The sequence below is a fragment of the Misgurnus anguillicaudatus genome, chromosome 22, assembly GCF_027580225.2.
Source record: "Misgurnus anguillicaudatus chromosome 22, ASM2758022v2, whole genome shotgun sequence".
In the NCBI taxonomy this organism is placed as follows: Eukaryota; Metazoa; Chordata; class Actinopteri; order Cypriniformes; family Cobitidae; genus Misgurnus; species Misgurnus anguillicaudatus.
Window position 1 is genome coordinate 45,195,227 of NC_073358.2, and position 14,137 is coordinate 45,209,363.

A 14,137-nucleotide genomic window follows, 5' to 3' on the forward strand; every position below is an offset into this window, starting at 1 on the left:
CAAAGCATTAAAACCTTTTTTGGGGAAAAAAAACCCAATAGTGCTACATCTAGATTTACAACGTTGATTGAACGACTAGTATGGTGTAAGGTAAACAGCACTGTTTGCTCACCACACAGACCCATTTTAATGAAATGAAGGTGTCAGACTTCACATTCAACAACTGTAACCCAGGGCTACACCTTTAATACACAATTCCTCCACTGTTAACAGGATAAGACCAACTGTAGATCATACCGTTTTTATGCCATTCCAACTTTATATAAAAATGTTTTTAGCTATATAATCTACAAATGCATTAGTGAATGTCACCTTAATTCAAACCCAATCATATAAATCATATAAAGTTGCTGTAAAAGGTTCTTCACGGTGATGTCATAGAAGAACCCTTTTTTGGTTCCCCAAAGAACCTTTTAGTCTGTTTATTTTTTCCTAACTTATTATAGTCTGTACACCGTAAAAATACTTTGCTGCCTTAAAATTTTTTGTTGAATCAACTCAGATTTACAAGTCATTATAACTTACTTCTATTTATTTAAGGCAGCAAAGTACTTTTTACAATGTACAACCCTTATCTACTACAAAGAAAGTTTCTGTAAATGTTAAAGGAACCATACAGCCATAGCCTACCATACAATTTTTTTTTTAGGAAACTTTATGTTTGTATGCAGATTGTATGTAAAAGTATTTTCCAAACAGTCCATTGACTTCATGCAAATTTATGTTGTACAACCAGCAAACCTTTTTCCCTACACTTTCAGGAGGGATTTTTAGGACATGAAAAGATTCTCCTTTGTTCAACTGCTCTTTTGAACACATACCCACATCTTCGCTCAAGTAATGTTTGACAATAAGCCTTTTACAACTGAAGCCAAAATAACATACTTCAAATGGTACAGATCAGAATACACAAGCAACAAAGATGAATGGGGGTTTGACCCCTTGATGTCGTTTCCTAAAAAAATGAGAGGATTAAGAGGAGTTTTCTGATGCAATCACTTGTAATAGCCAAATACTGAATTTCATGTGATTTCTTGCAATTCACTACACTTTGCATTTGCATATACCCATTAGCAGACCTTTTATATCCAAAGTGTTTTACAAATGAGAAAGCATTTGACATTTTGTCTAAGGAGGCAACAAGAAGAGACGTTTACATCTAGGGAAAGATGAACAGTATAATAGTCCAACATCTATATACTACAGTTTAACAATTTTTATTAATGCATGGACTTTGGTGCAATAGTCCCTGATGCTACTTCCAAAAAAACTAAAAAGATTAAAAAATAAATAAATAATAATAATCTCCAAAAGACACACGTGATCAACACTGATACAATTTAAAGGAATTCAAAATCAGAACATTGCAGTGAATTTCTGCAATATATTTCATTTCGTTTTGTTAAAAATTAATTTCTTAGGAATTTTTTTGTCTTATTATCTCACTTGTTGACAAACAATAATGGTACAATTTCGCCTTCCACATAACTCGAAACTTGCATCAGATATTTTAACCAAAGAGGAAAAACCGACGTCATGTGACGTCACCGCGCCCTATAGCCAATCGCGTCGCACCACGACGATAGAAAAAGAACGCGAGCGCTTCCACTTCTTCAATATTCAGAGATCGTAAGGGGGAAGTTACACGGGAATTAAGGCGATTTTTCGGACATTTTCCCACCCCTGAACAGGATCTTAGCTCAGATCCTGACACAGAAAAGCATACAGTATGGTTGTCGTAACAGCAGGCGTCGGAGGGGCACACAAAGTCCTTCTGATATCGGGAAAACAAAGCGCTTCGGCCGGCGCGACGCAAAGCGGATTCAGCCGTTCCATATCTGTCATGCTATCGAACCAGGCCTCCTCTGATTCGGACTCCAACAACTCCGGACCACCAATGCGTAAGAGGCAGAGACTCACACATCTGAGCCCAGAAGAGAAAGCACTTCGAAGGTAAGGAGATTTAATATAATCCAGTCTGTGTTAACTGGTTTAGTAACGAATGATTTCACCTGGGTGGTCAGTAACGTTATTTACTTAAATGTTTTTTTTTTACACACAAACATTTCGACACGTCATTAAAACAAACGATAGAAATGAACCCAATGACACTTCCATATGGAAAATCTGAATCCAAGCCAAGATCCGTGAGCTTTGCCGGTCAGTTCCTCCCCCTCTGAATCATATATCCACATCTGCTTGCGTGGCAGGGCTGTGGCCGGGACTGCGCATGCGCCGTTTCCTTCTCAGTTTGACGTGCCAATATGTTGGACCGTTTAAGATTAAACAAATAATCATTTACATATGTAAATATAAAATAAATTCGTAAACCTGAAAAAAAACATTTAAAGTTTACCTCAGATTTGTTTAGCACGTTTGCAAAGCAGATTTACAAACAACACATAAAAGAAAGACACACAGAGACATAAAAACTGTATAAAAATAAGAAAATTATGTAAAAGATGCTGCACATTTGTTTAATAAAATGTGCATTGCAAAAAAGTAAAGTCTTCTTTCTATAAAAATCGATTTATTTTTTGACCGAACATGGAGTTTTAATAGCAATGCTTTAATATCTAGGAAACTGAAGAACAGAGTTGCTGCACAGACAGCAAGAGACAGAAAAAAGGCAAAGATGGGAGAGTTGGAGCAGCAGGTCTTGGAGCTGGAGCTCGAGGTACTACAACATTATTGTTGATTTATCTATCAACTGAGAATAATTTTTTTGAACAAGGATTTTAAGTGACTATTCCCCCTCAACAGAATCAGAAACTTGACCTTGAGAACACGCTTTTGAGAGAGAAGATGAGTGATCTTCTGAGTGAGAATGAAGAGCTAAGACAAAGACTAGGGTTGGATACCCTGGAAACAAAAGATGAGGTAAACCAGTCTGCTTGTAGCATCAACAGCTCAGTTGGCTAATAAATATATAAGGACGGTTGATTCCTCATCTAATAATGAATAGAGCAGTGGAAAGTTACTTTAGTTTTTAAATAAAGCCTCGGGTGCATCCTCCTAACTCTCTGGCTCTCTTTTAGGTTGAGGAGATGGAGTCCAAAGTGAGCGATTTGGGTTTGGTGACCGGGTCTTCTGAGTCCGCAGCACTCAGGCTACGTGTGCCTCCGCAGCAGGTGCAGGCCCAGCAGTTACCAGATCTGAAGACTTCACCATGGATACTCACAGCCCTGACCCTGCAGATGATGAGGTGAATATCAGTGTGGATGAAACGTTCCTTGTTTAGGCTAAAACTGAGCTGAATTAGTCAACAACAAATTGTGTTTAATCTAATTTTCCCCAATTTCCTTTCTTCTGCAGTCTGATCTCCTGCTTGGTATTCTTGACATCCTGGACCCAGATCTCTTCCTCAAGACTGGGATCCCAGATGCTCAGGAAGCTCAGCAGCCACTGCTGGATGGGGGTGCCGGAGAGCAAGTACCTGCCTCCCCGTCTGCATCTTTGGGGACCGCACCAGTTAAGCTGGAAGCCCTTAATGAACTGATCCACTTTGACCACATTTACACGAAACCCGCCGAAGTGGCGTGCGAGGAGAGCATTTGCGAAGTAAAAGATGAGGAGATTACAGACACCATTGCTTTTTCCGCAGACGATGAAGAAATTGAAGTCCAAACGGTGTCCGTTAAAGACGAACCGGAGGAAGTGGTCATCCCGGAGACGGATGAGAATCCCAGTGTGGTTGATGACTTCCTGTCGGACGTCTCTTCCTTCAACGACTACGAGAAGGTTTCGTACCTGACAGATGCATACAGTGACTCTGGATGCGAGAGATCTCCATCCCCTTTCAGCAACATCTCATCCCCTCTCTGCCCTGAGAGCTCTTGGGAGGACATGTTTGCTTCCGAACTCTTTCCCCAACTGATCAGTGTCTAAAATAAATTTGCGTACAAAAACTCGCTTGCCTTTGCTCTTACCAGTGTATCTGCCACCGTGCTTCATAATGATGTACAAAAGAGTTTAAATCCCTCTTAGACCAAAGGCGTTGCTTTAGGGCTTCTGTTGTAATACTGCAGGTCTGTATTGTATGGTTTTAGCGCAAAGACTTTTTTATTTCGTAGCGGTTCGATGTACAATTCAAGAGCAACTCAGTATTTTTGTTGGGGAAAGAGAATTGGGGGGGTAATTGTTTTAAATGGAAAACTATTTATTTGTTTATCTCTCTCTCTCTTTCGGAGTCTTCTGTATCATAATCTGTCTTTTTCGGACTAATTAATGCTTCATGTACAACCTAATTTTATTGTAAATGCTCTCCTCGATCATATTGCATTAAAAAAATATTGCATTGCACAATACGACTTTGTCTGTGACTGTAGGGAGTGGATTTTGAATGCATGCCAAAGCTTCAGCATCTGCTTATTTCGACATTTGAAACTTTCTTTAAAGAGACACTTCACTTTTTTGAAAATATGCTCATTTTTCAGCTCCCCTAGAGTTAAACTATTGATTTTTACCATTTTGGAATCCCTTCAGCCTATCTCTGGGTCTGGCGGTATCACTTTCAGCATAGCTTAGCATAATTCATAGAATCTGATTAGACTGTTAGCATCACACTCATAAATGACCAAAGAGTTCCCATATTTTATTATTGATATTACGCAGTGCCTGAAAATTGTCCCCTGCTATTAAAAGTTACCAAAGGGACTATTTCGGGCGCTGCGTAATATCATTGTGCCTGCTGCAGCCATGTTACAGCAGCAAAGTCCTTTATTATTAAGTCAGAATGAGAGTAAAGTTGCTAGCCATATCGGCCTAGAAAATCGCAACTTGTAATTATCCGTCGTTCTTGGTACACGATGTAGCTACAGAAGAGTCAAGTTTTAAAAAAGAAAAATGTCGAAACTCTTTGGTCATTTTTGGGCGCGATGCTGATGCTCTAGTCAGATTCAATGAATTGTGCTAACCTGTGCTGGAGTGGTGCTTCCAGATCTGGAGATCGGCTGGACGGATTCCAAGACGGTGGAAATCGGATGTTTGGCTCTGGGGGAGCTGGAAGATGAGCCTATTTTTAAAAAGTGGAGTGTCCCTTTAAAGCATTCAAGAGCTTCACTATAAACAAAGTTTACAGGAATTGTCTGTGTTCGATAAAGTCAGCTCTCCTTAATCTAAATAGATGTGCTTTACAGAGCGCTTATCCATATTATGGCACTATGTAAAATTATCGGTAGTCCTAGAACCACAATCTCTGGTATTTCTGGTACCAAGTCAAACTGCCCTTGGGACTTTGCCATCTGCTTTCTGTATTTTTTTAAATGGGTGATAAGATAGGCGTATAAAGTAAATGATTACACAACATTTATCAAGTCAAAACCTCTTTCTATTTGAAGGCCCGCTGAGGCACGACAAATAGGGCTTCTGTTTTTACGAGAAATTTCTGTTGCAATATTTCCTGTGTTCCCGTTTCAGTGGAAAGTAGGATGGTTGTGGTGTGATGTATGTGAAGGTTTGCGTCGACAGGATCTTGTAGGATGGTTTACACCTACAGGGCTAATTTAGTCAACGATGGGTGGCGGCCAAATACAGGGGTAGACGTATTAAAACCCTCGGGGGGTTAAATTCCAAGCAACGCCCCTCTTGAAAATGATAATACAAGTTGTTCTTTTGAACAAAGACTACAATGTTTACTGCAATGTTTGATACCTCTGAATATCCACCAACAGATAAACATGACGGTAGTTTATGTGGCAGACTTTCTTTTGAAGTCAAACTTTCCCTCTGAACACCTCAGTTTCTTTGTAAAACCACATTGTGGTACATCTCACCCTGTATGCTTCACACTTTTAAAAGGATGTGCTATTTTTTTTACAATTTTTTTTAACACATTGAGGCGGTTTCCCAGACAGGGTTAAGAGTAATCCAATTTTAGGCGTTAAATATATTAGGACATTTAAGTCAACAATGGTGTGCATCTTGAGTCAAAACAAAGACACTGATATACTGTATGTTATGTCAGTACAAGGTATTTTGAAATAAAGGCAGCTCAAACATGCATTTTATTCTGAGACTAGCTTAAGCCCTGTCTGAGAAATCCCCCCATTATGTCCAAGGCTTAGCTAAAGCCAGAACTAGGCCTTAGTTAAACTAAGATGTTTTATAGGCATGCCTTAGAAAAGCACGCTACTGGTGTGCATCTTGAGAGAAATCAATGGCACTGGCGTATTTTAAGATCTGTCGGTGCAAGTTATTTTCAGTTGAGACAGCTCACTACGCAGTCTCACTAAGGTTTCGTGATATAGTCACATAAATTTTTGATTTTTTTTGTGATATCACGAATTTCCGTGTTTTTTTGTGATCGTATAACGAATTCCTGTTTTCGTGTGATTATCACGTATTGGTTACTCAACTGCTTTTTCCTATTTTCAAACCATTTTCGCTTCGGTTTAGGGTTAGATTTGGTGCTTGCTAGAATGTCACTTTATATATTGGTTTATACTATTTTTTCTGATTTTTTTATGTGTCACCTGGCGTTAGGGTTAGAGTTGGGTTTAGGTAAGTATGTCATTTTATGTAAATCTAACCCTAAACCAAAGCAACAATTGTAAAAAAAATAGGACAAAACAGTTAAGTAACCAATACGTGATAATCACACGAAAACAGGAATTCGTTATACGATCATGAAAAAACGCAGAAATTATGATAATATCACGAAAAAAGAATCAAAAATGTACGTGACTATATAACGAAATTTCGTGAGACTGGGCTGTCTATGACTAGCCCTACAGTGATAGTTCACCCAAAAATGAAATTTACCCTGTATTCTTTGTTTTGCTAAACACAAATGAAGATATTTCTAATTAAAGGTGACATAGAATGGTTGAACGGAGTATTTATCCTTGTTCTGTGATGTGACATGTAAACAAAATTTTTTTTGTTTGGGTCTGTAATGCCTTAGAAGCTTCCTAAAAACCTCTCTCAGATAGCTCTATTAGGGTGGGGGATTTCAAACAAGTGGTTTTGCACCTATTTGGCTCCCCCTACTGGCTTAACTTGCAATCTCATTACTGATTGGCTGACTTTGCTGCCACTCAAAAAATGTAGCCAATTATTTTAAAGTGGAGGGGCAGTTAGATGCCTGTGATGTCATAAGCATCAGTTTTTTCAGATTGGGCTGTTTTCTGGCTGACATTTCTAAAAGAGGAATATCTATGAGACTGAGATGTTTAGCATGTTTAGCACTTTTTGTATGTTTGTAAATGTGGGTAGACTACCACTATTCAACAAAGACAAGGTAAAAATGTTTTTTCATTCTCTGTCCCCTTTAAGCAGAAAACAAAAGCACCATTGACTTACATATTTGGAAAGAAAAATACTATGGAAGTCAATGGTGCTCAAAGACATTTTGGTTACAAACATTGCTCAAAATATCTTCTTGTGTGATCAGCAGAACAAAGAAATTTATACCGGTTTGAAACAACATGAGGGTGAGTAAATGATGACAGAATTTTCATTTTTAGATTAACTATCCCTTTAAGCTTTGTCTTTGAAACCAGGAATATGTGTCATTTTGTGTTAAAATAAATAAAAGATGACAAGTTGTGTTAAAAGTAACAATTATAACACAGAGATGTATCTATTTTGGAACCATGCATTTAGTGTGTTGTCCCAAAAATAACGTGTGTGTTTTTTTTCAACACATCCGTTTTTAGAGTACATGTCAGAAGATGCCCTGACGTCTACAGAGGTAGAAGTTTGCAGCGGATGACGTAGATTTTTGGGTGTTGTCTTGTGTAACCTAATGAGACTTTTTGAAAGAATGAGACAATGGAATATATATGCCGTTGTCACTTGCCATCCAGGTTAAAGTCTCATAATCTAAATTTGAGATTTGGACCATCAAAGTTTATTTACTGATTTCCCTTTGATCTTACTCAGTCAATATTGAAGATATCAATGTTGTATTTTCACAGAATGTTCTTTACATTATGTAGGATTATTTTATGTTGGAAACGACTTTAGCTAGGTTTACACAGAATGGGTCACATTTATTCTTTGTGATGTGGCATTAGATTATTATTAATTATCTCATTGTGGATCTAGTGGAAATGGCAAAGTTCATGCTTATACAATGCTCTTCAAGCTCTTAAAATGGCACCGTCATCTTGTGGGCGATTAGGATAAAGCCTTCAGTAACTCTAAGCTTACAAGTCTCAGCAAAGCTATAAGGAGCCCGGCAGCTGATGGACATTGGGTGGGAAATACCCACAAATACCACTTGTCTCAGTTTCAGGGACTGTCCAAACATCTGACTTCATGCATCACATGCGCATGGCTACGGTTTTAAATTTTTTTTCATCTGTCCTACCAACTGCACATTTTATGATGTTCCTGTATTACCGGTAGAGCATTGTGTTAACGGCACAAAGGTCATGGGATCAATTCAGGGAACACAGATTATAATACAAATATACCATGAATGCACTGTAAGTCGCTTTGGATAGCATCTACCCTAGCCATAAATGTGAAATGTAAAGGTTTACGGAAAATACACGGAAAATGCGTCCGTGATTTTTCTGGGAATGTTTGATTTTTGGTTTATTCACACTGCTAATGATTTTCCGAAAATATATATCCCGTATATATCCCGTAAAGACACGTGACGTATTTAAAGTACTGCACTTGGTTGTTTTTCCACAGCGTCTGAAGTTTGCTAGTTATCTTTGATTTCTCTCTCTAGAAGAGAAATATTTTTGCTTTTCCAACCACCCAGTACCAACTCATTGTTGTCATTAAACATATAAACAAAATTTTAATGTTGTCAGTACATGCTTCAACATTAAAGGAAACTAAATCTATCTACAACAATGTGTTGTACTTGACCCATAAGGGTAAACACTGAGCTCACTGAACAACATAACCCAAATAACGGCCTGTAATTCCTGTTCAGGTGTGTGTAGTTTCTGGTTTCAGACTGACTGAATGCATCTGCAAGACTAGAAATACAAGCTGGCAATGACGTTAAGACAAAACTAAACACACCTTTTTGGTTGACTTCTCTGTGTTCCATGTTGTACTTCCTGTTTAAACAGGAAGTTGGTGGTGAGGTTTTTCAATTAATTTCATGTTTTTTTTTTAAATATCTTTTCATTTCATTAATATTTCACTTGGTAAACTCCCCTCCTAAGATCAAGCATCAAGGCTCACTGTGACCAGTTACTTAAAACAGTTCTGGTGTAAAAATACTATATGTTTACTGTGACATATGAGTAAGTGCGTAGGAACACTGTCCATGTCTGCAAGATCAAGCAGATGGCCAAAAGTGGAAGCACGACTGACATTGAGATAATTTGTTTTATGAAAATGAAGAAGTAATATGAGTAAATATCCTGAAGTGGTTGTGACAGCATGCTGTTTTTTAATAGATAGAGCCTAGAGGGAGAGAAATGAAATAAACCATATTCTGCTGTTGACATGGTTTGACTTCCTGCAGATGTGGTGCAAAAATATTTTTATCACCTCCAGACTATCAGCCATTTCCTCTGTATAGAAAGTGCATGAGATAGAATATGCAACAAGCTTTTTTTAATGATGCCTAAGTAATGATTTCTGCGCCATCAATATGCTGCAGTGCTCACAAGCAGACAGCCAATGAGCAGGCGGATAAACATTTATATTTAAAGTACAGGCAAATTGACACCTGAACTTGCTGTTAGTTATCAGATAAAGACAATGAATATTTAATGCAAATGACTTTAATTTATGCACTGACTTTATATACTTTATAGACTTATATACTGGCCTTAAAGGAATTTACTCTGGACTGTTGCACTAGAAAGCTAAAGGAAGTAAGAAGAAATATTACAAAAAATCATTCAGTTCTGGTAAAGATTGCAAACCAGGTTTTTCTAGTTAAGCACGCCTGAGTGATTGTAAATTAGATGAGGAAAACACACAGCTTTGTTTTGCTACACTTGAAAAATACTGTTTTTTTGCAACTGTTATTTAAACTACACTGGGTTGTTTTAACCCAAATATAAACATTTTCTGGGTTAACTTAACCCAACAGCTGGGTTTGTCCCTTTTTGACCCAACGCTGGGTTGAAAAAAACCCACACTGTCTTTGCTGCCTTATTTTTTTGTTGAATCAACTCAGATTTACAAGTCATGTCAACTTACTATTATTTATTTTGACAAGAGACTTAGGGGCTGTCCACACGGAGACGCGTATCACTGCATACGTATAAATTTGTTATCGTATTGGCGTTTCATCCACACGGATCCGGCGTTTTGGGAGACTGAATCCGCTATTTTTTGAAACCGGGTCCTAAAGTGGATAAATCTGAAACCGACATTCTTGCGGTTTCGTCTGTACAGCTAATCCGTATATTTTGTGAAGCGAAAACGTCATCACATCACGTGTCGGAAGCGTCACATGTAACAGCAACAACAATAACGGCGGACTACATGATTGTGTTCGTGCTACAGAAGCTACTAAAGCCTACTAGCTTTATTACAGCAAAATCTATTGCTTCTATGCAATTGTGGTGAGCAACAGGCGATAATGGACAACACCATACGTTGGTTATGCGCATGCTCAAAGTCTTCTTCTCCGTGTATAGTGTATATCTGTGGCAGAATTACAGCGCCCCATACTGGTCCGGCATATATACTACACCGCTTTCAGTCGGTTTCAGTGGTTTCGTCTTTACGGATTATTTTTTTAGAGCAAGGAAAAAAAATGATCGGATAGGGAATGCAGCGGCTTCGTGTGGATATAGCCTTATAAAATGAAGTTGAGTTTTTTAACTATATTTTATACGTTATAACAACTCATCTGTATAACAACTCATCTCTAGTCAAGATAAATAGTAAGTTGAAATGACTTGTAAATGTAAATCTGAGTTGATTCAACAAAAAAATGAAGGCAGCATAGAATGTTTTTCCAGTGCTTTTTTGTATATTTTGTATCCAAGACAAACATTATTTGCATCTTGTACTGAATCTTGGTTTCACTACAGCACTGTAAAAAAATTGTGTTACTTTAAAACAACTTGGTTTTGCAAGTCAATTCAACCTACTTTAAGTTTTGACTTGTGATAAGTTAAGATTGTTTAACTTAATTTGTTAAGTTAAAGTAACATAAAAATACATTATATGCTGATTTGACATCCATGCTGAATTTTTTTGCAGCAGGTGCGTACTTTAGCAACATTGTTAATTAATTGACATACATTTACATTCTGTTTTTTTAAAGTTGCATAGCTGATGGCCATAAGCATAGACTGAAATGTAAGCACTTGTTGAGTTTTTAATATTAGTTTATGTAATAAGGGCAAGGTTAAAGTGATCTCAGTGTGTATGTCATCATAACCACTGTGACACAGGACATCATTCAGTGAGGTCAAGATCAATGAATAAGTGTCAGAATGACTGCATAAGAAATGTTGTCTGTCGGGACTTTGAAATAATTAATAAATTCCTAAAGCTGTAATCGTTTTTAAAATATGTACCACAGCTGTCACTGGGGCTGTACCCATTTTAAAAGTACAGCATGCACACCGTAAAAAAATGCAGCATGAACTTAAAACAACTTGGTTTTGCAAGTCAATTCAACTTACTATTTTATGACATGTGATAAGTTGACATAATTATTATTTTTCAGATATCTATTTAGAAGGCAATATGCACTGAATGTAAACTTCAAGGTTAAAGTCCATTCATGGCTTCTTTTAATGTCAGGTGACCTATAGATAATAAGGTACATTGGTGGAATGGCCAGTGTGCTGCTGGTAATTGAAAAGTAAATATTGAATTTTCCTTCGGATGATTATTGACGTTGTGATAAGGCGGAAGGCCAATCTACACTTCCCAGCACTTTACACAGACAAACAACTAAAAGTGAAACATGCACACTCTTTATGTCTTCATTTATGTAAGGCTATTTCAAACTACACTATTTTAGTATTATTTCAGATGGCAACCTCCGGCATTTATGTTCAGGTGCTTGGCAGATGTGATTACTCATGCTTGTAACTACAGCTGCTAGACACTAAATTGCAGCGTCTGTTTACACCAAATAAAACCAAACAGTCCCTGTGAGGACAGTTTAATGTTATCCTCCGAAAGAGTTTTCAGAGGGGTACAGATGTGTTCTGGACCCAGACGCTAAAGTGTTTTAGAAAATTCAGCTCTACTCCCCCGGGTGAGCTTTGACCCCTCAAAAGTTCAGAGTTCCTCTCGCTAAGAGTAAAAAACATGACTGCTTATCGTGTCGGATAAGAAATTTAGCTTTTAAATGGCAATCATAGAACCAGAAACATATGGTGTATTTGTCAAATAAAGACTTTAATACCAGAAAACTCTCAAAAAACAACAACTGTACTGTTACATGTTTAGAAATTCCTGAAGTGACACAATCATTTGCTCAATACAGCCTGACTGTATTATTGATTTCCACATTACTGAGCAACACGATCTGAGAGAAGAAACAAATGGATGCCTGTCACGGGTGCCTGGAGAACGGAGCACGGCTGGTAAAAACATCCTTGGGTTTGTCCCACCATGACACATAATTCAATTGTGCAGTTAAACAAACGTTAAAACATCACACAGAGAAGCTGATATAAAATCTTGTTTGAGAAAGAGGACAGTAACATGATGGAGACGAAGACAGTAACATGATGGAGACAAACTAAGTGAATCTCATTTAATCTTCAAAGTGCATTTCTTGAACAATTCACACAAAAACTAAAAGAAAAGAAAGAAAATGGAGCCTTTTATGTTGAAAAAAAAAACAAAACAATTAAACACATTGTCCCCCAAACTATTTTAGTACTGTAATGCAAAAAGCATTACTATTACAGTAATGAATATATTTTATTTAATTCAATAGCACTTTTCACATTAAAATTACAGAAAAAAACTGTATTTTGTATTACGGAAAATTTCTGTAATTTATTGTGCCCGTTATTTTATGGTATTTTCCGGCACCCCAGCTGCTGGAATTTTACCGTTTTTTACAGATTTTTTTACAGTGCTTTACAGAAACTGCATGTTTATGCTAGACAATAAAGTTGTTAGCTAGTAAAATTATAGTGTTTACAGTTGAGGAAATTAATCTAAAAAAGGCTGGGTTATTTTCAACCTACACTGTAAAAAAATTAACTGTAAAAAAATTCCGTAGAAATTGCAGCTGGGTTGCCGGTAACTTACTGTAGATTTAAATTTATGTTTTTTACTGGCAACATTTTGTTCAAAGTTAAATGAACATTAAATATTTACAAGTCTTTGTCTTTACAGAGTAAAACTAAAAAAACAGCATCAAGCAAAACATTCTGGGAAACAAAATCTGAAGCAAAAAACACAGAAAAAGGTTGATGATGATTTCTGGTTCCCAGAATGCTTTGCATGAGGCTGTTATTGTATAGTTTTGAGGCTGTTATTGTATAACTTTGAACAAACTCTTGCCAGTAAATAACATAATCTAAACATTAAATATTTACAAGTCTTTGTCTTTACAGAGTAAAACTAAAAAAACAGCATCCAGCAAAACATTCAAAATCTGAAGCAAAAAACAGAAAAAGGTTCATGATGATTTCTGGTTCCCAGAATGCTTTGCATGAGGCTGTTATTGTATAGTTTTGTTCTGTAAAGATAAAGACTTGTTGATGTTTGGCGTTTATTTAACTTTGAACAAACTCTTGGCAGTGGATGGCATGGATTTGAATCTGCGGTGGATTACCGGCAACCCAGCCGCAATAACATTGAAATTTCTACGGATTTTTCTAAAGTGTAGCGCTGGGTCAAAAAGAGACAAACCCAATCCACTGGGTTGTAATTTAATATATGCTGGGTTGCTTTAACCCATTGTTCTGGTTTAATTTAACCCAAGGCTGGATTTGTCTCCCTTTTGACCCAACGCTGGGTTGAAAATAACCCAGCATTTTTAGTAGAAATAAATTCATAAAGTTATTATATATGGCATATATGCTCATTTTAATTCAGAAATTATAAACTTTCTATATAATGCCGTATTACTGTATTAAAGTAATACCGCATGATACGATTTTAGGTGTTTAATATTCTTAAAGGGGACATACCATGAAAATCTGACTTTTTTCATGTTTAAGTGCTATGATTGGGTCCCCAGTACATCTATGTACCAAGAAAATGTAATAAAGATCAACCC

At 37.0% G+C, this 14,137-nt stretch overlaps 1 protein-coding gene across 1 annotated transcript; it reads left to right on the plus strand.

Moving 5' to 3' along the window:
* The first annotated feature begins 1,593 nt into the window (after positions 1-1,593).
* On the plus strand, positions 1,594-4,305 carry xbp1 (X-box binding protein 1). Its single transcript, XM_055198559.2, is given in 6 exon segments — positions 1,594-1,953; positions 2,581-2,677; positions 2,764-2,880; positions 3,039-3,095; positions 3,098-3,205; positions 3,316-4,305. Coding segments are annotated over 6 exon segments (1,176 nt in total). The 5' UTR covers positions 1,594-1,729; the 3' UTR covers positions 3,889-4,305.
* Positions 4,306-14,137: the final 9,832 nt, after the last annotated feature.